Genomic DNA, 27201 nt, shown 5'->3' with positions numbered 1-27201 from the left:
GAGGTGAAGACCATACGGTGAACGTACGGTACGCCGAACCCCCATTTTGTAGGCAAGTAGTTAGTCCCTCTCTCTTTACGACGGCTCAGGAACGGCTCGAGACCACTGTGTTTGAATGACTTTTTAAACAAGTACGCTGAGTGCCTACTAATTATTCACTGCCGGGTATAACGGGTCTTTAGACAAATTTATTTCTTGGACATATTCCCTTCGATTTATCTATACCGTTTCACTATCGACGGATATTATATTAAACATTTTCAATACTAGATCATGTTATTAAACTAAGCGATATCTTTATAGTTATTTAGTATTGTAAAACAATTAATTTCTGAAGTTGCGAGATAAAGATGTTTAAAAGCAAATTAAATTAACTTCACAATGCAAATGTTTCATTTATTATTAGATTACATGTATGTAGTACTTAATGGATTAGCTGGATTTGTATTTTAATATATAATATAATTATGTATTAAAAGTCTGTGTATGGTAAGGAATTACAATTGCTCAAATCATTCATGATAATTTGTTGGTCATTGGCTGTTTGTCCTCGTACGCTTCACCTTGATATTTGATAGTTTCTTCTTAAGTTTCGCTTGGGATCACGACACGGAGTTTTGGTATGTCGTGCCTTCCCTCCGTTATCCCCGATCCGTAGAGTAAAAGCTAAAACTGTTGTTCAGCATTAATACACAGCAACGTCGAAGTCTAGGTATGGCTTCGCCACATTCTTTAACCTTTTCTTGGCCTTTTTCTCTAGGTATTTAAAATTAAGTTGATAATTATTCCTGTATATTGAAAAATAGTTCAGTCAAATGCGAGTAAGAAAATGACCGAACCAGATACATAAAGAAAAAATCTGTATGTACAACAAATTATAATTAGCATATGGGAGGATATAATGTATTGTATTTATATTTAATAGTAGTCTGTCTTACAGATATTGAAATGTATACAATTTTATTCATTGACAATATTATATCGTCTTTTGTATATTAATATCATGAATATGTGATTCGGTTGATTATATTACAACCAGATAATTCTTGAAAATATTAATTAAAATTACAGTATAATTATCGTTGTTACATTGTTACATTCATAATCTTAATCTATGTATTAAAGTTAAAGAAAAGGAAAAGAATTTAGCTCAATTCTTTACTAAAAAACTGAAAATGTATATATTTATGATTTTGACATAAGGGAACCATTCCTATTATCATATCTATTTATTTATATTCTCCACTTTTCAACATGCTGGTATGTCGCATAACCAATCTTGTGTGCTCATTGTTTAGAGTGTAAACAAGGATCAGAAAGAGCGTGGATCGATCTCATGACACGGGTTCCGTTGGCTAGGTACGGACCTGATGTGGTCTCACGGGCCTTTCAACTCGATCCGTATATCCACTACACAGTCTCTCGTAAGGTGTGGTTCTCAGCGTGCTGGTCAGAACTATGCTCGTCCGGAATCAACAAGTGCTTCTCGAGACTACGTCGGGGAAACACTTGACCTAACCGAACTTAGTGAGCATCTTTTTCTTCTCATAACCACGCGTGCAAAGGAGAGTTCGAAGGGGGCGCGCATAGGTGGCAGAAAGATTCGCGGAGATTGACCGCGTACACAGATTGAGTTCATGATCTTCGGTTACAAATATTATGACACCGGTTTGATTCGGTAAATTGTACAGATTAACCTTTTCACTTTGGGATTCGATCGCGAGACCAGAATCGCCGATATTGTGTTGCTTCTTGTGGTGATCGATGACTCGGTGAATTATTGGTTTTTTTTTGCGTTGGAAGATGCATCTATGACGCGCGTGTTCCCTCGCCAGGATCAACGAGGATTCTATATGTATACCGGAGTTCCGCTACACGTGACTTCACGCCTTGCCGACTGCGTGTTTATTACGCTGTAGATTTAACTCAATACACAACATAAGATTGAAGTTGACGAGAGAAAATCACCAAGTATGAAGCACCGTGAGTACAAATCTCGAGATGTTATTTCGCAATTAAGGATACAAAACAAGAGAAACGTTAGTTGTAGATGTGTTATGCTATTGAAAAGACCAAATAATTCTCTTCATAAACTGTGATAAATACAAATTGGCATATACATTTGCGTTTATTTACAACTTCTTACCGAAGCTTCAAATGACCTATATTTATACAACTTTCATGTCTTATTTAAATTCATAAGACATTCTAACAATGTTTGGTAGAAACACCTTTTAATTATCTAAGATGTATTGCATTTGTTAACATAGAATCATTCGACTTCTATTTAGGGTGTTTTCAATGGTAGGTTGTTTTATCGATAATGGGGTTTATTGATGGATAGATTCAACGCGGTCCATTGACCAAATTCAGCATGCGAAAGTCGCGATCCTAGCGTAACATACAGATGACAGATTTCCATCGGTCGCACGACATTTGACATAAAAATGAAATTTCACGCGAAATTTATTTGATGGAAAGAGTACTCGTACAAAAAAGTGACTAGTTTCAAGACGCCTCTTGGTAAAATAAAACCATGACAAATACAGTCGTGGTTCATTCCATATTCTATGGGAACTGCTTAAAAAACAAGTTTTCTGGTGCACCTGTCACCAGCCAGAACGTTTTTATATTCCTGCACGTGGCACGGTGCACAGGCGCTTCGTCGAAAGAATGAAAACGTTGAATTATTACGCGAAATCGATTTTGTTTCGACGCATAATGTTCCCAATGCAATTAATAAATAAGCGCTTCGGTAATGTTTTAGAAAGTTAACCTTGTGTTGGAAGCTTCAACGAACTTTCTTTCTTTGTCCCTTTGATAACTGATTCTGAGTCGATTATCGATAAGTAGTGCGACGGATAGCATTAAAATGAATCGTTCCAACTTCTTTTCGATGATCTATTTTTAAAAATGTTTCCGAACCTTAACTTTGTCTTTAAAATATTATTTTCCGAATCGCGAGCAATATTTTTGAATATTTTATAAAGGTACGCAAACTTACTACTTCGATATAATCTGTACTGAAAAGAACAAGTCAATTGTTAATAGTTGGAAAGAATTTATAATAATTTATCGAATAGCGTTTTAGCATAATTGCAATTTATTCTGACGTTAACTAATTATATTATCTAACTAATTTGATTTATTAGAAAAATAAATATATTATATTAATTAAATTATTATATTAATAAACAGGTTGATTAAATTTTTTAAATCATAAATAGTAAAATCAGCATAAGTTTAAAATAATATTCCAGCTAATGTTTTTATGTTTGTTAATAGTAGCTGTTGATAATATTTTTTAAGTCTGCTCGCGTAATAAATTAGTTCGCCGTATGTCGTGCTAATGACAGAAGAATCTACGAACAGTGTTCAGCATGGAATTTCTAGGACACGAACGCGGGTATACATGAACAAAGTAATAAACGCATAAAATATTATATTAACATATGGTTTGACATATTAACGTAGGAATCTAGATCGCTCAGAGAGGAATTTCTAGGACAGGAAAGTAACGTTACTATGGCTACACGTTCGCCAAACACTTAGTTTACTACTCGATTCTATCGGAAATTGTGGAATATTTCGATGTATAAAATTATTGTTCGAATGTAAAATGTCCATCGAATCATAAATATTTTCCATTTAACTAATTTTTTTATTAATTTTTATTCTCTGATCATGTTTTATACAATTTTGATGATTTTTTTCAGTTCACTAATTAGTGAATTCAAATGGAAGGTAAATGATATGTAATGATATTTTATTTGCACAAATGACGTGTAATGTGTGATACCACGCAACTGACTCATATGCTATTCCATTATGTATAATTCATAAGAGCACGTATCATTCGACACGATAGAGGCACCGTGTAGTATCTTTGTGCGAGTTTTATTTTTGGATTTTCGTATAGGACAATTTTTTGCGTCACGTGTCGAAAATGACGATATTTCAAAGGATATTCAAAGCCTGCATCAACTTATTTATACCTCGCTCTTCATTCTTATGTAATATTCAAACAAAAAATAAATTATAAGCTTCTGAAGTTGATATATAAGGAAAGAAAATGTGAAATAAAAGATGTATACATCGAAGTATTTTCTAGGGTGTAAAATACATATAGTTAGGTAGAGGAAGATATTTACGCATCGTTGTTTCTTATTTATTCAGACACAGATTAAGTTCACTCATATATTAAATTTTTTGTAACCTGAAATCTACATAAGCGTTATACTTTAATCTGCATAAAGTATCTTAATCTGAATGTAAAAAATTGTTATCCGCGAAATGAGTTAATCTCAGAGAAACGAGAGCTCTAATAGAAATATTTAACATAGAAAATACTTTCTCAGTACTCTTTCTAGCCATTATACGCAATAACATTCAGTTTGCTTCTTCGTTTTTCATTTCAGACGTGCACTTTCAATCGTAAATCATATCGAACGATAATGACGATAAAAAACGAAAGGAGAGGCAAGAAAGGAAATTGAATTGTCTCTTTTGCCGCAGAAAGTACCATTTCGCTGTTAGAAATTTCCCCTCGTGTGATAGCTACGGGATCGAACGAAAGCGCAATTCCTTGGGTTAACTCGGCCACAATGTAACACTGTGCATTCTCCGAACTACGATCCATAGATCGGTGGGTGAGCAGCAGCGTTGTCGTGCGCGCGCGTGTATAATATCGGAACGAGCAGCAAAATGCAACGCGGGAAGCCTTGTGCTCGTTGCTTCGAACAATACCGTAATGATACATGATAATAACCGGCGAAGCGTGATTGCCGTGCTTCTTAACTCTTCATCTGTCATTCAAATGTTGTTTTTAATGAATGGATTTTTATCCTCCCGGCTTCCCCCGTTACGAACTTCATCGATGAAAAGAACAATGTGCCCGTTTAAGCCTATTGTACATAATACACGTGCGCAAGCCTGTATGTTTCGCTTTACCACGACGAGTAATATTTAAAATAGGCTACTGATCAAAAGGATCTGCACACTTGTTTATTTTTTGACATAATGTAATTTAATTAGGGAACTATATAAGTAGAATAGAAACGATGCGTTGATTTATGACTATACTCTGTATTAGTAGTTTATTATTATAGCATAGTAAACAAATTTCGAAAAGACTAACTATGCAATGAAAATTTATAAAAAAACGTTCTGGAGAAGACAATCTAATTTGTAATACACAGATCAATTCTTCTAAACTCATAATAAACTGTTGTCGCAATAAACAAATTTTAATGAATATCAATAGATACATTAATTATGTCAATCGTGTATTGAGCTTCGATGTAATATCGGTAAATTTTTAAATAAATAATTAAGTTCATTATTCGGTGATTCTACAAGAACATGATAAATATTGCTTTTAGCCATTACTTTCTATCGCTATAGGTTGGGTAAAATGCCTGGAATCTTACGCGGGATAGTGTATGTACTGAGTGTGTTTGAACGAAAATTTGCCATATATCGTCGACGATATGTATCATACACGATGGTATCTGTGTTATTTCAATAATACATATAAATTGTTGGAAATTGTGAAGATATTAATCTCGGCGAATAATACTCTGGCATGATGATTTATATTCATGTTTGAATGTACGGTATTCATAATATGCGTTTCGCTTTTTCAAACGTTTGTGGCTGACTAATTATGCGTTTTTACGGCGCCTGTTTACATTTTGTCTAGTCACAACGCGGATATAATAGGTACATGTGGGATAAAAAATATATCTCCTAATGGAAAATATGCAAGTAAGATATCGATCATCCGCTATTCCATGCAATTAAAGACGTTGAAAAACTGACAATTAAGCAGCAAGTGTTAACGTCGATGGAAAAGTTCTTCATTGTTTTAGAGGGTCAAGGTATAGATTGCAACACAATTTCGATTTAGGCATGCCGCGAATTGTAAAATCGTATCTACTCACGTATACGACGTTTTGCAATATCTCTTACTCTTTTCGCAACGATGCGACGCATCGAATGTTTCATAGAGAGAGAATATTTTATCGTTGTTAGTATTAGAAAGGCTTGCGACAATACGAAGACCCGCATTCATAAAAATTATCAAAGGTACAAGAACAAAACTAGTATAAGATAAAAATTGTAAGATTGCGAGAAGGTTAAATTTTCCATAAATGCATAGAAACGTGCGCTCTAATCGTCGCTATTATCATGAATGAAATTCTTTGACACTGAAACATTATTCGCGAGACAGCGAGTTGTTTAATATGTCTTCTGTAGTTGGAATTCTCGTACACGTTCAGTTAGGTAATGTTTGCATGCAGTCTTGAAGATTTCTCTTCGTTTTCACTCTATGGAGATCGGATCGTTGGTGTATTAGTGGTAACAAGCTGTTGTTCGCTTTCGAGTTACGCTTTCAAAACTGCAAAATCAAGAAATACGCATTTCACGTATAAAGTCGATCATTTTTCGAGATTTTAATTTAAATTTAGTTCGTGAGATATAATACAGAAAACCTTGGACTTATATGTAGAACTCTAAATATCTGGAATTCAGGCCCGTGAACCAGTGGGATGCAAGAATTTCGGATCTTTAAATATTTCGCGAATTTCGGAGAATATGGGAGGTTGAAATTTTGTAATATTTGTAGATCCGTGGAAGTTTTTGAGATTTCAGGAATTCATGGAAATGATTGGAATTTCGGGCTGTTTGAGAGATTTCGAAGCGACCGAGACTTTTAGAAAATCCTCAAGTATTTAGGGATTTTACAGGTTTAAAATAATTCAGGACAGTTTTAAAATCCCTAGATTCACCGAGTCGTAGGATTTTCTTCAAAATCTCAAAATTAATATGAAACTTTCTTTGGTAAAAGCGCGCGAGTTCTCTGTACTGTGTCCGATGAATTTAAATCTATGTATATTAGTCTGTTGGGAATTCTTTGTTTTCCTTGATAGAGTCATGGCTCACGTTTCGCTAGATTTCCCGATTCTAACGAACTCGATATTGGGATACGGGTTTGCACGTGCCACGATTTGTCGCAATAGCGTAAATGGACCATAACAGAAGTGGGCAAGCATCGACCTTGTCTCGAATGTTTCAGGCTGTAAGTATAAAATAAGTTTCGTAATTGTCCTTAAAACACAATTGTTCTTCTCATTGTGGCCATTTGCTCGTTCCAATAGAATGGTAGCGTAACACCATGATTTCTTCGAAACGAGGAAAGTCGTAGAGGATGATCTAAGTTTCCAGCAATTCACATAATTGAAGTCAGTTATACACCACTGATTCCATCGAATACGATCGTATCTGTACAAAATTTGATTTCAGAAATATTCCTACCAAGTGATACAAATATTTGAACATTTATAAAAACTTTCTTCCGAATATATATATATATATTATGTGTGTTATACGAAACATTTGAAAATTTCATTAGCATTTTAATGAGACACGATTATCACGATTATATTGGTAAGATTTGAAATACATCTGAAAATTTACATAAATTTACAGAAATTACAACATATTTATTGCAAGCTTACACTTCTCAGAGATCGTCAAAATATTTGATCAGATAATTATTCAACTCACTGCATTCAGAAGGATCATATTTAACTAATTATATATTTAAGATCACACTGTTCATATTATGTATTGATTTTTTACTGTAATGTAAGTACATGTTTGCAATAAATTTTATTGTAGATTTTCAGATTGTTTTCAAAATTTACCGATATAATCTTAACAATAATTTCCATAATAATTTAAGTCTCATTAAAATGCTAATGACATTTTGAAATGTTTCGTATGACACACATAATTGCATTCATAAAAGGTGTCTGCAAGTGTTCGAATATTTTTATGAGCCACTCTATTTGCAACGATATGGGAGTGCTTCAATACATAGAAGCAATAGTGTATACAGACAGAAATATTTGAACGAGTAGAAAAATGTCAGAAACGCGATCGCCAGTGGATTGCCAGTGTACCGTTTCGTTATTTACAACGATTCAAAGACTGCTGAGTTGTGTGCAACCCACGCATGAAAGACGCTCACTTTCACCTATTGAGTTCTGCTGGACGACCCACGAGATTTCTTTGCTTGCACATTCCTAAACAACACTGAAACACCGCGCCAGTTATATTATGTAATGGGCAATAGCTTTAATAGCTCGACCCTCGGCATTGAGGTACGCGCAACAGCATTACTCGATTCAAAGAGGGACGCGATAATTCTTTATCTTTTTCTTTTATTTTTCTTGGAAATGCGGAAAATATTTGTTAAAGTAAAGTACCTAGTAAGTAGATTGCATTAGATATGTATTTATGGAGAATTTGAAAGTGCAGTAACAAACGAAATGCACATAATACATAAAAGTATAGTAAGATAGTTCTAGCAGTTATTTAACGGATTAACGAAATTGCTATTTAGGTGCCAGTCTTTTAATTATATTTGTGAAATTATGAGCTTCGCATAAATATCCGCAGTCTACTAATAAGTAAAGTGTCCACAGATTCTTGTTTCGCGGATTGCGTTGTTTTCTCATTGATGTATGAATCATGGCCGCATCTGGACAGCAGAATCTGCGGTTACGGTATTGCTAAACGCATAAAGTTGCGCCACGATAACCAACAGCCCGATGCACTAGACGTTCGATCTTTTTTCACCCATGAAGAAAAATACCTAACGCGAACCTATACGATTTAATAGAGGAAAGCACGGATCTTTTTTATCTTTCCGTTTTCCTTATCCGAATTTCTCTCTTAATTTTTCATCCTCTTCTACAAGATTATGAAAATGTTCGCGAGAGGAAGCTTGTGTATCCTGCTTGCGAGGATAACATAGATCAAAATTTTTCCAAGTTTACAGAGCGAAGCTGATTAAAAGGTGGGTATGAACTGTAAGTTTGACTTTTTAATCTCTCTGCTCGTTTTCGATCCCTAGCTTTTTTCTATTTATTAATAAGTAGTACAAAAATACGCTTCATCAGTTTCATTATAACGTAGAGAAAAACGCCAAGTGGTATGCTCTAGTATTATTTTATTTTATTTATTAGAATATATAGCCTATCGATGGTAAAGTATGAACAGCAACATCAAAGTTATCGTTTCGATTCTAAGTAATCGATTTTTTTTTAAATTTAGTTCGTTTGAAATTCTTAGTACTTTTTGAAAATCATAGAATTGCTACATGGTTTACGTTTCACTTTTGAATAAATTATTTTCATTTTCGTTCGAGTTACTTTTATTCTGTCATATATAAAAATTTATAGAAACAGCTATATCGTTGAAAAGCATTTAATTTATGAAAATCATTAATAAATGTTTATCTAATTTTTCCATAAATCGTTTATCTAATTTACGAAATTATATACATTATGAAATAGTTAATAGAAAAAGAGGTACGAAAGTTCTCAACGTTGATGGCACTAAATATATTCGAAGCAAGTGTAGAAATGGAGCAGCGGGAATTCCGGTCAGTTTAGAGCGGTGACTAATGTTTCACATTCACAGTGTTAAACTGTTCGATAGTCGCGGATGACGTATACGGAAAAGTAGTCGTATAAGTCATGTATCTACACACATTCTGTCACTAAGAAACTACCGCGAATTTTCCAACGTTATAAAATGTGGCTGGTCTTATTATGCGCACGTAGATATTCTTGGAATTGGAACGATATCCTTGTATCGTCTTCGCAATTATTCCATAGTCTGGAACGTGTAAAAAGTAGATTGAATAATGCGCGTCCGCTTCGTATAAGGACAGTTCGTCGATGGTATCCGTTCTTCTGTACAGACTAGTCTTATGAGTTTATGGGACTGTCTAGCGTGATACGACTCTGACGCTCGTTTATTAGTATGAAATCTTCATCGGACCGACCAGCGAAGAAAAAATTTGAAGAAAGACAGGAATCAAAGTAGAAAGTTTAAAGAGCAACCTTTGGTGTTTTTTGAAATACTTGGAAGCGTGTGAAGAGAGAAGAGAAAGATTGACCGTCTAATATTGGTCTAATTATTGCGAATATGAAATTCGCGAATTATTTCAATAATTTATCCAACTAAATCCTTATCTAATTTTATTTCGATATGTTATTAATGTAGCTACTAGTCTGCAGAACTCCCACTTATCTGGACTTCATTTATTCGGAATTGTAACGGAACTATAGTTAATACTCGATTAATTAAATCCCCGTTACGATAGAATTTACATTGTTCGAACGTAAACTTATATCATTTGGAAGGAAAATCGTAGGTAGGGGAATTGATATTGGCAAATTCTTGTTACACTACTTCGAATTAAACAGTGGGCTTCAAATATATTGTATGCGTTATATAAAAGTCGTATATTATGTCGTGTTCATCAAAATCATCATGATCACATTCATAAAGTTTGTATAGGAAAATGTAGGTATATTTAAGGCAAGTAATATATAGTACTTATTTAGTAATTCAATTAAGCAATTTAATTTATTAAGTTTCGTAATTTAAAAGGAAGGTCGTATATGATTAAATGTGTAAAATTTGTATGTTACAGTAATGAAAGGAACGTTTGTAATCTTGCTAAGCGTTCTCTCGTTGAGAACGCTGGGTCTGCCGACTGGAGCACCGCCAGATTCATGCAAAGATCTGATGCCTCGTCATCCTGGAAGCACGAAGCAGGAAACTTACCCTCCTCCTTACCAAGTTTTACCAGCTGCAGGACAAGGCAGAGTCCGGTTAATTCTGGGAAGTCCTCACGGTCTTGCCTACGAGGGTTTTATGATACTTGCGCATGACTCCGAGACCGGTGAATTCGTTGGAGAGTTCGCCAACTTGCCCGATTCGGCAAGAATCGTCGAGTGCACACAGGGTATAAAGGTAAAAACACGTTACTGTGTTATGAATAATTTTATTAAAGTTTGCAGATATTTGCCAATTTTAAAATAAAAAAATAGATAAAATGATAAATTCATAAAATATTGAAATAATATATATTATTCTATAATTACTATATATTCTTGAGGATTACAGGAAAGAGACACGATAAGTCACACTTCCTGTTTTTTATAGAAAATCACTTTTAGAATTCAATATTACATACTATCAGCTACTTCCACATTACCTAAGATGTTATTCCATTCAATTTAGATTCGATTTATTAGATTTGTTCGACTTCTCGAAATATGATTGTTCCAACATTAGTTATTCTATTGGTTTCACATAAAATTTCTTGAAATCATTATCTATTTTTAGAAGGTAATAAGAGGTCATTTTTAATTTCAACTAGGTCGTATTAAAATACTTTCTTTCATCAGCAAATCAATAAATATAAAGTTATTACGTTTTTTCGGTATTATATTTAATTATGATAATATTATATAATCATTAAATAATAAGTAAGATAAGGCTATGAATAACAAGTGTACCGACTTAAATAATATACATACAGGAGCAGATAAGCTAATAACAAATAAATGTGTTTCGTACGTTTTAATCGAAATAAGAGATAAAAAGTACCAGATAAGATAACATAAATAAAGTGTATTGATTACATAATATGATACAAATGTTAAATAAGACACGAGTGTCAGATACAGTAACAAATAATTTAGCATATTGGTCGAATAAAGGTTTGAAAGGTGTTCTTCGAGCGATCAATACGATTCTTTTCAAATGATTAGAAAGTTTGATGATTTATAGTATTTCCCGATAGGATCGTTTCGATCGTAGTTAGCGAGCTCTCGAAGGCTACGTGAATCACGTTGTCGTGCGCTCCCGAAGGACAGAGGCAAAGTGCTACACGACACGACGATTAAATGCTTTTTCCTTTTCCTTTTGTTAAGAACGCGGTGACTCACACGAACGTCAGCAAGAAGCACAATCTCGAGTTTGACTGGGAGGCACCTGTAAATTACGAAGGCACCATTGTTTTCAAGTGAGTATTCGATAGAACACTCGCGGGTTTACGTTATTTTGTAATCTCGCACAAATTTCTACCAATTGTCGTATATCCTTAGGAAATTTTGATACTGACTAAAAGTATCACAGATAATTCGATGATATCATGTATTTAAATATCGTACACATTTCTTATTTTTACAATGAATTTATTTTACTTCGGTCGAATGAAATATATTGCAATAAATGTATTGCCACGATATGGCAGTTGAATGTGCAAGAGGTATGGTTTGTAAGAATGCGGAAGTAAGGTGTATCAGATCAGGAAAATCAAACCTTGTCGTACTTCAATACTTTCACATTAATTCTCTCGTAATTCTATCACAACTTTTTGCATTCAGAGATCTTGTACTTTCAATACTGCCATTTCAAGGTTGCATAACTCTTTCATTTACATCTAATTACGATAGAATTATTATGCGTTATAATTATTTTTAGTAGTGAATTTGTCTCATACTCCTCTACTTCCATTTATTTTATCTTTTTTAAATTCATTTAAATTTTCTATATTTTCTTCCGTCCTCGAACCTTCCATTCTTCCTGATGTTTAAGAAACATTTTCATGAAGACGTATTTGGAATATTCTTCATCGTAACGAATGAATTACAAGTCTTTACACGGTTTGTAAAACGCCACTTTATATTCACTGCTTATTTTGCTTGGTCATTTTTATCGACTACTCATTCTTGATTTTTGTAATAATCGATACAAATAGATTGCTTACTATCTACACGATGAAACAATAAAATAAAACATCACGGGAAAATACATATACATCATCATACATATACATCATACATCATCAGATTCGTTCCAACGTTTACCATCACAATTGTATCAGTTATGCCTTATTACAGTGCTAATGAAGTTTTAAAATGTTTTCATAACGTGTACGATACGTATACAAAATTTTTCTACGCCGAGTGTTCAAACACCTTCGTGTACATATAGATAACTAAGTTTTAAGTCAAATAACGCAACTCGAATACTCAAAAACTCTCGTAACTAGCAGAACAGAATCGATTTTCTGTCAGATTGCAATTTATTACAGCAGTCCGCATAAAGCAAATTAACTCTGCAATCATACAATAAACCGAATGGAAATTGACGATTCATCGCATTCAAAGCTAATGCAGGAATTCATCTGCAAAGTATCGATGAATCGTTCATTCAATTTCTGGAACAAAACTCGGTCTTCGGATCACGGTGTATATAGCTCACGCACGTAATATGCCGCGATCTGTCGCACGTATGAATTACGATTAGAAACGAACGAACGAACGAACGCGCGTGGCACGGAGGCGCCTCGGCATCTCCCGTGCACGGAATACAATATAACACGGTTAACGGTGAATGGTGAAACGGCTGGGACATTCGTTATAAACTTTTCCGCTGGTAATCGGTGCCACCGGTTATTTCTGAATGCTCAATTAATACGGGGAACAGAGCGCTGCGCGAGCTCCATTAAAACTTCTCGAGAAATTTATGCCGATAGCCATAAATAACCATTCGGTTCGTTCGAATTCCGCTTTTGACATGTCGCCGGTACCAGTCTACTCTAGTTCATGCTACGTAGTTCATTCGTTCATTCTCCTTTTGATTCGGGTTATCGTTCTAGATATCGAAGCGATCCTTATTTTAATTTTTTTACCACGGCAGAAGGGAATAATAAGTATATCGTTATTGATTTTATAATTCCATTGTCATCTTATGTCTAAATAGAAGCATTTTAGTACGATGTAATTGAAAATGAAAACAACCTGTTAGGATTGATGTGATAACAACCTCTTAAAAGTAACTGACAAGCGGACGAAGTTTCATGGAAGCCAAAGATATAATTATTAAAACGATATTTTAATATCCTCGCCGTATCAACAATGAACCCTTTATTGTGGATCTTACTACTGTGACGAGTAGTATTTTGAAAATTTTGAAAGGGATTAAGAAACACATATTTGGCTTCAAAGCGAAATAAAAAGATTTTAATTACCGGGAATTGATCAACAACGGATTTTAAACATAGAAGATATGACTCATCATGTTTTTCGTCTGTAATCTTCGTATATGTAATTAAAACGAGAAATCTCATTCATATAAATAAATCTCTTTATACTTTTCTCGAATCTCTAGAAATTTATGGTTTGTTTGAATTCTGCTTTTAACACAGTCTAATATCTGGTCCACTCTCGTCCAGTTAGATTGTTCATTCGTTGATTCTCAGTTCGATACGAAGCCTTCCTCCACGCTATCGAAACGATTTTTCAACATTAGACTCCGACTCGTTATTCGTTCTCAACATTGTTATCTTTTGTTCCCACGCCTGCACTGGTAATGGGTTGCATCACGTTGACCCGGAAGACCGTAATTTATAGTCTTATCTGCCGAGATGTTGGAATACGAATTGACGTTCCTATAACCCTTTTTTTTCTCCTTCTTTACGGAAACGGAGAGGAACGTTGGCTATGTTTCGTGACCGATTATGATGCATCGGCTAGAGTAATTGTGGGATCATTAAACGGAGTATGGTTTGGTATCGAAGATGGTTTGACTGACAGTCTTCTGTTTGTTCGATTCGGAAGAAATATCTGTATATATAATTAGGGAAATTTTCCAGTTTCATTTGGTGTTTCATTGGTATTTCAAAAGTTTGCACCTGTAAATTCATTTGCACCGTGTATTGTCTGTTTAAACTTTTAAATGAAAGAAACTGCAAATGTTGAGATTTCTAAACTTTGGTATGCCTTTTATTTGCTTAGTTACCTACTTTCAAATGTACATAGTTGATATTAAGAGTACCAGTATGTTTATTATTATTTACTTTAATGCTTCTAGTTGCAGCGAAGAAACGAGAATGTGTACAGTAATCTGAATAACTATTTTGTTTATGAGTACTCTATGAAAGTATTTGCGAATGAAACAACAATTAACATAACAATTTTATTACACAAAGTATTAACATATATGTACCTCTATTTTCTAATAGAGCGTTTCGTTTTCAGTATAATTTTTGCAATCATATTGAGGTATTACCAAATGATATGAAATCTAAGTAGTAATTAATTAGTATGTAAATGCTATAATAAATACAGTCGTGTGCAAGATAACTTTGTTCGTCTTAAACTATGTATAAACTTTCGATTAAAAGTATAAATAACTTAACACAAATGAAAATGATAAATGGTAATACTTGCATCATCTGCTTTTATTGTAACATTCTGATGTTATCGATAAAAACTATTGACAAAAGCTGCAACATTGACTTCATCAAATTAGGATCATACGCAATACTTCCATTTTGTTAATTACAATATGTCCTAATTATAAGTAAATACGTAGACGGTCATGTGCATATAATTTGTTTAATCCATTATCACACCATATCAAAGAATATCCGCATCGTTCATTACATCATTCAATTTGAGGATAAAAGTCTCAAATGTTTGTTACCGTAATGAGGACATGAAACGGTAATAAACGGTAATAAAGGCAAAGCACAGAAGCACAATTATTAACACGTCTACCACACCATCGTAATTAATAAACTTCGTCAATAGAATTCGTCCAGACCCTTCAATTTTACAAAAAAAAAAAAAAGAAAAAAAATCGAAAATACTGAAAAATACGAATAGTCTTAATTCGTCAATTATGAATTTTAGCACATCGTTTATTCGAGCACATCCATAATTCGCATACATATGTTTGCCTGAAATTGATCGAAGTGTCCATTGTCGGTAATATAGCTCCGAACGAAACACACGATATTCCTTGGACCTTTGGCTATTGCACTCTCTCAAAGAACCAGCATACCGTAATTACCGCAATCAATACCAGTACGGTATCTTCATCCTCCTATCAGTCATTTGTACTTCGCTGAAACGCTCCCATTTCCCTTTCACCGTCCATGGATCGATATATGTTTCTCGTAACTCTCGTCGATTGTTTCTTTCATTTTTTTTTTTCTCCCTATTCTACCACGTTGCAGGTCCACGTTCGCGCAGGATTACAGTACGTACTGGGTCGGCGTGGAATCGCCGCCAGTTAACGTTCGCAAGCGATCCATCGACGTATTGACCTCGTCTACACCGATCAGTACACTGAGAACTACCACGCCGCCCTATTACAGTCCGACCGTCGATTACGAGGTAAGTATTCTGCGTCCCATTATGTCCCGACCGCTGATCACGAGGCAAACGTGCTTTTCACACCCGATAATCATAGCCGCGACTGATCATCGACTATGCAGGGAAAGGGCTGGCGAAGTGAAATCGTGCCCTAACATTGAAATATTCAACCACTATCTCTTTGATATCTGTTTACGATTGTGAACGTCTTTGATCGAACAAACGCGCTATGGTACTTACTATATTGGTTCAGAATGACAGAAATATGAACTCGATTCTTTTGTTATTATATTTTTGGAAAATTACTGATTGGTTATTTTATGGAGAAATTATGGCTACCATAAGGTATTTCTATGAATACTCGATGGTAACGGTCTATAGGAAATTTGAAAATGCAAAAATTCCACAAAATGAACGTAGCCTGAAAAATATACAGAATATCAAAAGTATAATGCTTTCTATAATATTTCGTAGGTAAAACAATTTTTTTTATTGAGGTTCTACTTTCCTTATTGTATTCTGAAAAATATTAATTTGTATGAAAATTCGCAGAAATATGAACTATATTTTGCTCTTATTACTATAATTTTGATATATACCCGTACTTTCAATAAAAAGATTGAGTTCTTAATAACCGCATTTCCATATAATTTAACAAACACTACAGCGAACTCATACAGCGAACAATGTTTTAATGAAAACTTACTTTAATGATTTTATGCTTTGTTAATTGCGTAAATTAATTCATATGCAAACACACAGGTGTATATTCGCAGTAGGTCAACAATGTGGTTAATACATATGTACATACACGTTGCGTATGGGTCTAATAAGAAGTTGTAATTTAGAATACTAAATAATTATTTGAAGTAATAAATCGATCGTATTAAGTTACTTGGATCAGTTAAGAATTTCTATTACGTTTTAACATAGAAAGTACAAAGCAATACCATGGTTATCTACAATTTTGAGAGAAATTTTAGAAATCTTTTGAAGTTGATTTTCAAAGAACTTTTTGATAAATAGATTTCACGATAATTAACGATATATGTGGATGAATGTATCTAGAAACACGAAGGTATAATTAATAACAAAACAGAAGGGTATAATTAATCAAAGAGTACATTGATAAGGGATATGCGTGTACAATAATTACGAGTTGAAAGTAAGTTCATATTCCGACGTATATTGGTTGGACGATATGCTACTACATGTATTATGTATGCACAATTGCGCACACCTGCACGCTGGTTAGCTTCGTACAAATGCATAATTTTCATCGAACGGGATACGCTCTTGGTTTTATACTTTATATACTTTCGCCGTTCACTTTCGCGTATCTTCCGATCCGACCGCGTCCCGTAATTTTTGCTCCATTGTTCATTTATTTTTACGTGACTTTATCTTCGTCGCATCAACGCGCAACGGGCCTCGAGGATTAATCAGGGCCAATGGCGAAACGGTGAAACGTCGCGAAACAAAAGGGGACAATAAACTGCTTACTCGAGTCATATTTTAATTTAACTTCCCTTTTTACTAGGATGCTTCTTCGTATTGGCAGATAGACTATGACTAATTTTACCACTGATCAATTTTTAGATAAATGATTCGAATATCGTCTGTCAGTTTTAGTAGAAGATAATAAATCTTCTTTTTCATCATTGATTTTCCATTATTTCATATATATTAGTAACGTTTACGTATAATTAATACAAATAGTTAAATCAAAATGTTCATGTACTTGAAAGCAATAGGATATTAAACATACTATAAATAATATATGAAACATTTATTGCCTGTAAGAACGTATTAGTATGGAAAGAAACAGAAAAAAAGCGTATCCCACGGTCGCTAATACGGACACGCGTTCATCTTATCTTTATTCAACGAGCAATTAAAGCAATCACGAGTCCAATTACTCCGTGTGATGTACAAAAATCTTCCTACGACAAAATCGAACGAACTCGCAGGTGTGCTTAATAGAAATGAAAAATGTACATACATACATGAAGTTGGTAATAATCAGCTCTCGAAGTCCGTAATTATTCTGTTTCGCGAACTGTGTCTGAGTTGAAGGTCGATCGTCACATTTCCCGTCCCTCCGAGATTTCGACCAATCTGCGTCTCTTTTGTCATTCGTGACCACTTTGTATTGTAATTAATCATTGAATTGATATCTTTAGATGTTCGAGCATTCAACGTTAATCACATTGCGTTGCGTATGCATTGCTATGCACGGGGTTCAAGTTATAATTTTGATTCGAGTGTCATCTTCACTTCGAGCTGCAAGCGTGTTTTGTCTGAATTGACTTCCGCGACAAATGAAAAGATACAGGTCGACGTGTTCTTTGCGTACCGTCCTCGTTACCGGTCCACTTTCGAAACGAGATCGACGTGAGAAAAGGCGGCACGCGAATGAATCCTTGCCGGTTTCTCGCTTGGAAACTTTATTGAGGAGTTTCCAGAGTGGCGGACTGAAACTACTCCATTAACCGGCTGCGACGCAAGCTGCTTCTCTGCACACACGTATCGACGGTGGGATTTCTCGCCGCGGAAATATCTTCGTATTTTGGATGAAAATAAATCTTTTGGAAATCTCTTGAAACTTTACCGTCAGATTCATGCCAGACGATAAACGTGGTTGAAGAATCTATTGGCTCTAGGATCAACCGTACTCTTAACTTTGCGTGTTAACGTTTGTTCATCCTTTCGTATTATTAGATTAAATTATACGTAGATACTGTTCTTGCCAGATATGAGATGTGTATTGACACGAGGAACTTCTATTTCTATTTCCGTGCGAATGATTATTCTGTTTCTCTAGAGAAACTAGGAAAGCTGCCTGGAAACTCTGTTCTCGGTTGGAGAACTTGCGTTTGGTCCTGTATAAATCTCTGTGTTCTTCGTACCCGTTTCTCGAATCTTAAGATCATACAAACGCTTTGAGTATTAACCGACGTATAATTTCTTCAGAACTTTGACGACAGCGAGTTATTGTATTTGAACGTGTTATTCTTTAGACGAAAGATGTTGAGGATCCTTTCTACGCCGGATGTGGCTCGACGAAGAATTGCTTTGGTACCCCAGCTGGATGCATCGAGGCCAAAAATTGTATCGCTGCGGTTACTGTACTTGTTCAAGGAGAGCGATATCTGTTTGAATTGCAAGGACGTGATAGTAAATATGTCGCTGTTGGTTTATCCGATGACAGTAAAATGGTAATTTCTTGTTGACTAAAAATATCGCCCTTAGTCATCCAAAAATATCGATTAAATTAAATTATTTTAAATTAAATTACATTAATTATTTACTACCTAAATAATTACGGATACCTAATTTAGATCGTGGTAAATTTTATGCAACAATGGTTATACTGATTAGAGAAATGTAGGCATAGAAAGTATGTAGAATATTAGATTCTATTCACGTAATTCTACGGTGAACGATTATTTAATCCTTCGTATGTTATATATGCAGGGCGATGACAGTGTAGTTGAGTGCGCGAACGAAGGAGGAGAAATTGCATTACACATGTCTTGGAACTCTGGAAAACGTAATATGCGCCAGCCCATGGTACGTATCCTATTATTTATCATATTAAAGCAGGATTCGAACTGAATACCAAATTCTGCCGTAGTAATAACAAATTTTATTCTGTAGCTGGTTACTAAGATCAGAGAGTCTGCATCGCAATTTGCAAATTTGAAAAACGAATTTTGAACTTATTTTATTAATCGTTCGACGGCGAATGAACATCCAACGATTCGAATTGAATAAAATTAGGATTAAAAAGAAATAAGAAACTTCTACCTGCGACCAATATCGAGGTCACTGTTACGTGATCACGCGAGTCGCGAGCAAGTGAAATTAATACGATCTTGATTCAATGAGCCCCGCGGCGATGGCCGACTTTCGCCTGTGTGTAACATTGTTACCGATCAATTCTTTGTGGGAATGATTGCATCGATTCGCAGTTTACGAGAAATCTCTCGTGACCTTGATCCATTTGCGATTTCCTTTATAGCAGGAAGGAGCAGTCCAATTGGAGTCGAGTGCGATCAAGGATGACATAATCACGTGCAGATTTTGGAGAGAGAAGACCACGGTTGTTCAAGGTCGCGAGTATGACCTCGTCAGTACACCATACAATCTTCTCGTGGCAGCTGGCAAAAGTTTAAAAAGTACGTTCAATTTCATTTAATCCTGCGATACTACAACTACTCTGCCGGCCATAAGTACTAGGACACCTTTATTAGGATACGTTATATTTACTGAAAATCTCTAAGAGACTTATTTAATATTTTACGTTACGAGGTACAAAATAAATAAAAAAATAAAGGTAATGAGAAGGATCCAATTTGAATCAAATATCAATAGGACTTTTAATGTTTATGACAATTATATATTATACAACCTTTCTAACGCTATTCTGGGAAACTAAATATTCCAAAGTACTTTAAAATAAGTAAAAGACATAATTTTATTAGTGCAATGACAAAGTATTGGTCTATTACCGGATGGTTTTGATCTTTCTATGCTAGAACGTTACCAGAAAGCATAAATATAACGTTAATCATATATCATTATTCTTAGAAATAAGGAAAATAAAAATGAATAAATGCAATAACTTTGCGATTGAGAATACTCTGTAATGAACCTAGATATATGTTTCTGATGAAATGATTTTTTCCAAGAACTCTACTGAAACTTTTCTTTTTCTCCATTTCCTTTATCACGCGAAGTGAAACGATTGAAGAACGTAGAAACGTTTAAAAAAACATTTGTCAAAACATTTAGGTAATGGTATCGGATTCCATGACACGGCGTATGACGCGACCGGTGACGCAAAGTTATTATCCGACGTTGGTGGTTACACTACGGCGAGCAACATTCTAATTCGTGTTCACGGCGCTTTAATGTTGGCGTCTTGGATCGGTACAGCGTCGATCGGCATTCTTCTGGCTAGATACTACAAGCAGACATGGGTCAGCTCACAGTTGTGCGGGAAGGACCATTGGTTCGCCGTAAGTATCCAATTTTTCCTATAATCCCGCGCACAAACTGGGCTATTGGTAAGATCTCGACCCAGTGGAAGTAACGACTCCGAGGTTGCGTGTGATGGCACCTATTTGACGGGGCGATGCTCTTGTCTGTGGATTCATGAGTTGGGGATCGAGGTTAATCGGAGGAACCGCGAATGGAAGGGCAATTTGATAATGTCACGGGGGTGGCTCTTTCCGAAAATTACTAGTCGACGCACGAACAGCGTGATTGCAATTTAAATCGAACACATTAATCATTTTGCGTAATCAGATTTTAATTGGGAGACACCGGGTGAAATTGTACCGACCGTCGTGAGAATTGTTTGCTTTATGGTGTACGGTCCATACGACAATAAATATGTTCGTAATGTTACGTTCATAATGAAATGACAAGAATTAAATTGCTATTGAGATTGGTTAAACGTATCGATTTTGCTCGACAATTAGATATTTTTCATGTAATGCGGTGAATACTTATTAATTTGGCTTTTAGTATGCAGAGCACGCTACATTTTTTAAACAGCGTGCTGTACTTGACGTTGTTGAACTCGAGAGTCTGAACGTTCCGAAAGAACACTTAACTTTGGCCGATGTCCAAGGATGATATTGAACGTATCTTAGATGGTTGAAGGATACTTATTAACTTCAGATTATTTAATATCCGGCTCGAGTATTCATATATTATAATAATATCGCCGTCACTTATGTTCCTCACTTTGATGTCATTCATTATGAGAATTTAATTCTATCGATGAAATACAATGAATATTATCGACAAGAATATGTTATTTTGCTCTGTTGTTTACTCAAGTGGCACAGATTCTTTATGATACTGACATGGTCGATGACAATAGCGGCTTTTGTAATAATATTCGTCGAATTGGGTGAATGGAGTTCGGAGGTGATACACGCGTCCTTGGGATTAGCGACCACGATCTTAGCCTTTATTCAACCGTTTATGGCAGCTGCGAGACCTCACCCAGGAGCACCGCGAAGACCTCTTTTTAATTGGGCGCATTGGTTCGTTGGAAACGCGGCACAGATTTGCGGCAGTAAGCTTCTTATCTTTTTCATACTGCACGTGTTTTTTGTGTACTTCTTTTCTCCATGAACAATGGATTAACTGACGCATTGAAATTCCTTTCACAGTAATCGCAATTTTCTTCGCGGTCCGACTAAATAAGGCCAAACTGCCGGAATGGGTTGACTGGATTCTGGCAGCTTACGTGGTATTCCATATTCTGACTCACCTTATATTAACGGTAAGAATGATATTTGATATTTCGAAATCAAAATTGTTGTACATTTATTCGATTTGTACGAGTTTGGGCAATGCACATTATTTTATCTATAGCGGATGTCCTATTTTCATCTATAAATGGATATCTTGAAAGAAGTCGAATAAATACACTGAAAGAGGATGGTGGTTCGAATTTTACAAAAGAACAATTAAATGTGTCAAGACTGTCTCAAGGTTAACTTCTTTTTTTTAATGGGTTTCTTTTATCTATTGTTCCAATTAACCTTGGCAAACTTGTTAAATACCGTGCTATTTTGTTGCTACGCTTTCGATGATATCCATTTGTAAATGAAAAATAAGTTCTCCTTGATTATAATTATTGTATAATATTCCTATTTCACTACAGGCTATAATTTGTCGTTTTAAATATTCAGATAGTTACTAACGACATAAAGTTTCGAATTAATTCACCATGGATTATTAATGTTTTACTGGGATCAGTCCTCTTTGATCCCGTATGCAATTAGTAGTTCCATATCATGTCTAATATATTTCATATTTGATTATGCAGACCACTGTTGAAAATCTCTTTAATTATACAAGCGCGATTTCGAGACAGGCAAATCTCTAAATCTGAATCAGCTTTGGTACTAAGTCGGATATTTATAGAGGATCGTTATGTAACGAAGGAAATTAATGTATGTTATAGTTTGTTGGATGTGCCTCTGACAGACAGACGAGTCAGAGGGTGAATTCATTTCCGATGAAAGACATGCACTCTCGTGGTTCAATGGTCCATCCGGATGCAAGACAGGATGCTCCTGTAAGTTTCTTACTAATAAGAATCGGCGCGGTGCGCCGAGAATCTCTGAAAATCTTCACCGTCTCATTTCTCATTCTGTTCGATAGCACGCTGGAATCAGGAAATTTATCTTCGGCATATATTTCGTCGTGATCGTCCTATTCACCGCAGCTCTCATTGTAATCACCGTACTGGCGCCTATAGAAGACACATGGGTTACCTTCACGAACAATATAAAAAATTATTAAGTTGCCGTGTAGCGATAAACTGTACGTGAGATTCGTTTGACCACGAATTATGTACGCTGCTGTGTCAGGAATATTATTGCGATAAGTTACAAACTGTTTCGCATTGAGTATGTCCTCGAGTGACTGTTTATATATATGTAAATGAGCATCGAATCGAGATAAATTATCGTTTACAGGGATAACTCCAAAGTGTGAGTTATATAATAATATATATTATATTATTTGATACATCGAATGTTGGAAAGTACATAGTTTGAAGTTTCTCATAGTAGAAGTATAATAAATGGTATATCATATCATGTTACAAGCGGCAGTACGTAGAATATCTAAGTGCATTGATTCGATATATTCTCCCATCGACCTTAAATATCTTCGCATATTTTCAATCTCCGCTTCCCTTTACTTAGTAGACTGACTTCTGATAACTGATTGAATAAGTATTTGTGAAAATTATTCGTACAAATGTCCGTCCAAAATAAGAGTATAACTTAAACATAAAATATAAAAACATATTTTATTTTTTTCTATATATGAAAGAAGGCATTAGTTTGTTTATATCTGCGAGATTATTCGCAACACACATATTGTTGTTAGAAGCTCTCAAAGAGTTCTGTCTGTAAGGTGCTTTTATATTTAAGTTGTCTTTATCGGTAAGATATACGCAGATTATCTATATTTATGATGTAACGTTTACAGTATTAGTTTTTACAACATATGTATTTTCGATTTTTACACGTGTTTAGATTTATTTTGTACTACGATAAGTGTTATTCTATAGATGAGTGCAAATAAGAGTTTGTAGAAGTATTATGGAATTGCGCTTAATTAACTGACATCATAATGTTTTCATATGTTATTGATTGTTAATAAATAAAAGTATATACAGAATCGTGTGTTGTGTGCGAAATAATGTAACTCAACAAAAGTACCTTTTTGGCTTGAATTCATTGTACTAAACGATATTAGATACGTATACGTAAGAGTAGATAAAAGCACTGTCAGTGTTTTTCACAATGTGCAAGTTTTTTTTTCAACCTTACCGTATCGCTACAATTTTATTTCGCTACACTCGTACCAGATTTTCGCTCTTTCGAGTTTTCTATAGGAAAGGTTATCCGTTTATTGTTAAGATCCTACAGAGGACACGGTGGTTGAACTCGGTTAACTGTAAGAGGCCGTTGTTAGTCGGTTTAAACAAAATTTGAATTAATTTAAACGATAAGTGAAAGTTGCAGGTCAAGTATATCACCGGTATTTATTTCATTTACATTAAAAACTTTGTCGTTTGTTTTAACCCTCTCTCATTGCCTTTCAAATTGAAAATATGCAGAGAAAGATCCTCGGAGAGTTTAGCATTTTTAGTATCTATGTCCCAACTATCGTTATGCTCAAGTTATGCTATTGTTAACCGTGTACTTCAATTTGTTCGTTAGTACGCTTTATTATTATGTACATTATAATAGGTTTGAATAGACTGTACAATTAGTATGTATTATATAAACATGTGTCTGTCGAATCTATTCATTCAGCTTTTGACAAGTGTTATATAATCTTCCATCTTCGGTAGAGTTCGGGTATTATTTATTGCTAATTAAATATTTGTATGAGATACGAATATTTATTTATTGCGTCATTCGAAATTAATAGATTTTGACGTGCATATATTCCATAGAATATTCTTGCATATTGTAACGTTAATGTCTAGAATGTGAATGTTTCTGCAATTAAAATATGTCAAAATATGCAGATAAAATATATAAACGTATGTAGATATACACCAATGTATGTAAAGGTTATACAATAAGTATATTGAAAATATACTATAGCAACGGGACGTTCATTAATCATACGCCATCATTATAATTTAAATTCTAACTACACTTAAAATTGAAATTTTGCTCCAAAATCATATTTCATTTTGACATATACATACGTATTTCTTTCCCTATTTCCAGTTATACTCATTACATACCTTAAATGTTATTTATAACTGTTATTTTATGTTATTTGATAGTTAAATCAAATTGATAACGATCGCTTGACTAAAATTAATTCTTCTGTATATGTATATTTAAAGGACAAATATATGAAACGTATTTCATATGTTAAATATATAAAATAATCAGAAGCTAGAAACAAAATTAATTTTTATATGTAAGTTTCACTTTATTACTAAACTACGAAAATATATACATCTGCATAAACATCCACAATCTGTTAATATTCTAGTAAGAAATTTATTCTTAATGTACATACAAGAAATTATAATTGTTAAATTTCTAACCGATTTTTTCTGCTACCCGAAAATCGTACGCTCCTGAGCTCCGATCGGGAAACAGCGTTTGGGGTGGAATGTTTTCAAGGGGTTAGTAACGCGCTTCAAAAAAAAAAATGGCGGCCGATCGAAGGCGGTGGCGTTATGACGCATGCCACACGGCGACGCTCAGCGTCCCTCGGCGGCGCCACCATCGACCAACCCCCGCAGTTCGATTGGAGACACCGGCCGGCGTCGACGGCTGTTGCGGAGCTCCTTTCACCTTCGGGTTCGCGTGTGTGCTAAAGTCTCTCTAGCCATCGTATCTTTCCTTCTTTTGTGTCGAACAACAACCGTGAGACTGTTCTGGACAGGTACGACGACCAAACGAACGTTTTCGATCGTTACTTTTCTCTGTTCTTTTCCCATCATTCTCCTCTGCCTTCCTTTTCTATCGCGGCGAAACGTTTTCTTCGCTTCGTTGAGATATCGTCTCAAGATTAAATCAATCATATAATTGTAATTATATTGCGACATATGGTGTATACGCACGATTCGTACGCGTTTAATATCACTAAGATTTGAAATAATTCAGCGGCAGTTTGCTCGTGTCGCTGTCGATCGTATATTTGCATAGTTTCGATTCGTGTGACATAACTATGGTTTCAAGCGATTCGATTGTGGTCGTTGAACTTTATGAAGATTAAGGAAGGTAGAGAGAGTTTAACCGAGGCTCACCACAGTTGATAGTTGACGTTTGAGCTTAAGTCATTCGGTAGTGTCAAGGAGAACCGTATTGAATTCAGATACATAGTTCTCAGTTTGCTTTCGAGGGTAGCCGCGAACGCTTGCGACCCGCCGCCGGGTTCGCCTTTCGATTTCGAGGTCTTTCCTACCCGCTTTTTACAAACACGTTATCGTAAAATTTATAGTGATTAATGTAAGTAAACAATTTGTTGTTTAAATGAGCTTTATTATTATTCTCTTTTTAATTCCAAAATTTTTATAACAGCTTCCAATTATGTGTTACAAGCTTCAAGTATGTTCAATAATATCAAAATTAAATCTTCTTTAATAATTTCGATTCGAAGCCAAATTCCAATTCATTAAATTTTATCTTTAGATTTTCATATTTTCTCTCTTTTTTTGGACAAAAATGTATCTTTCTTTGAACTGTCTCGTTATAATATATGCATATCGATATCGATATCGATATGCATACGTAACCAAGTGAATTTGCATCGAATATTACCGGCAGAATAGAGTCCGATCATTTGCTGACGGGTAACAAGTACGGCAAATATCGGTAAGAGATCTCATTATGCGCGCAGTCGAATGTTAAACTAAAAAGCGAGGTGAAAAGAGCCCCTCATCCGATAGAGGACAGAGATGGTACATGAAAGGACGACACGAGCTTAAAAGTATGCGACCGTGTGCCGCGTATATAGTCGTGTATTCGCGATAGTAGCTGGCTCGACGTGCTTCGATGTGTGTACGCTTTACACAGACGCTGAAAGTGGAAGGCGGACAATTGTCCACTTTTTGCGCCGGTGGCCGTGTTATCGTTGCAGTATACCC

At 35.0% G+C, this 27201-nt stretch overlaps 2 protein-coding genes across 4 annotated transcripts in view; both read left to right on the top strand.

Moving 5' to 3' along the window:
* Positions 1-1402: 1402 nt before the first annotated feature.
* Positions 1403-24257, top strand: LOC139992536 (putative ferric-chelate reductase 1 homolog). Of its 2 annotated transcripts, XM_072013455.1 has the most exons (13): positions 1403-1983; positions 4419-4645; positions 10514-10836; positions 11802-11893; positions 15899-16058; positions 19058-19255; positions 19515-19610; positions 20062-20218; positions 20835-21061; positions 21891-22131; positions 22229-22341; positions 23029-23142; positions 23229-24257. In XM_072013455.1, exons 3-13 carry the CDS (start codon positions 10516-10518, stop codon positions 23367-23369), a joined length of 1860 nt encoding a protein of 619 aa, XP_071869556.1. In that variant the 5' UTR covers positions 1403-1983; positions 4419-4645; positions 10514-10515; the 3' UTR covers positions 23370-24257. The 2 variants fall into 2 exon arrangements, with proteins under 2 accessions (XP_071869556.1, XP_071869555.1); XM_072013454.1 differs by lacking the exon at positions 4419-4645 and having other exon boundaries at positions 1404-1983.
* Positions 24258-25840: 1583 nt separating this feature from the next.
* The window catches only part of LOC139992527 (pikachurin), a 254987-nt gene continuing 253626 nt past the window's right edge, over positions 25841-27201 (top strand). Inside the window, exon 1 of one of the 2 annotated variants that reach the window (XM_072013437.1) lies at positions 25841-25997. The gene's annotated coding sequence lies outside the window, so the exon portion shown is untranslated. The remainder of the gene's footprint in view (positions 25998-27201) is intronic. The other variant, XM_072013436.1, reaches the window with a different exon arrangement.

Source organism: Bombus fervidus, chromosome 11 (assembly GCF_041682495.2).
Source record: "Bombus fervidus isolate BK054 chromosome 11, iyBomFerv1, whole genome shotgun sequence".
Lineage (NCBI taxonomy): Eukaryota > Metazoa > Arthropoda > Insecta > Hymenoptera > Apidae > Bombus > Bombus fervidus.
This window is presented reverse-complemented; position numbering and strand designations above follow the sequence as displayed.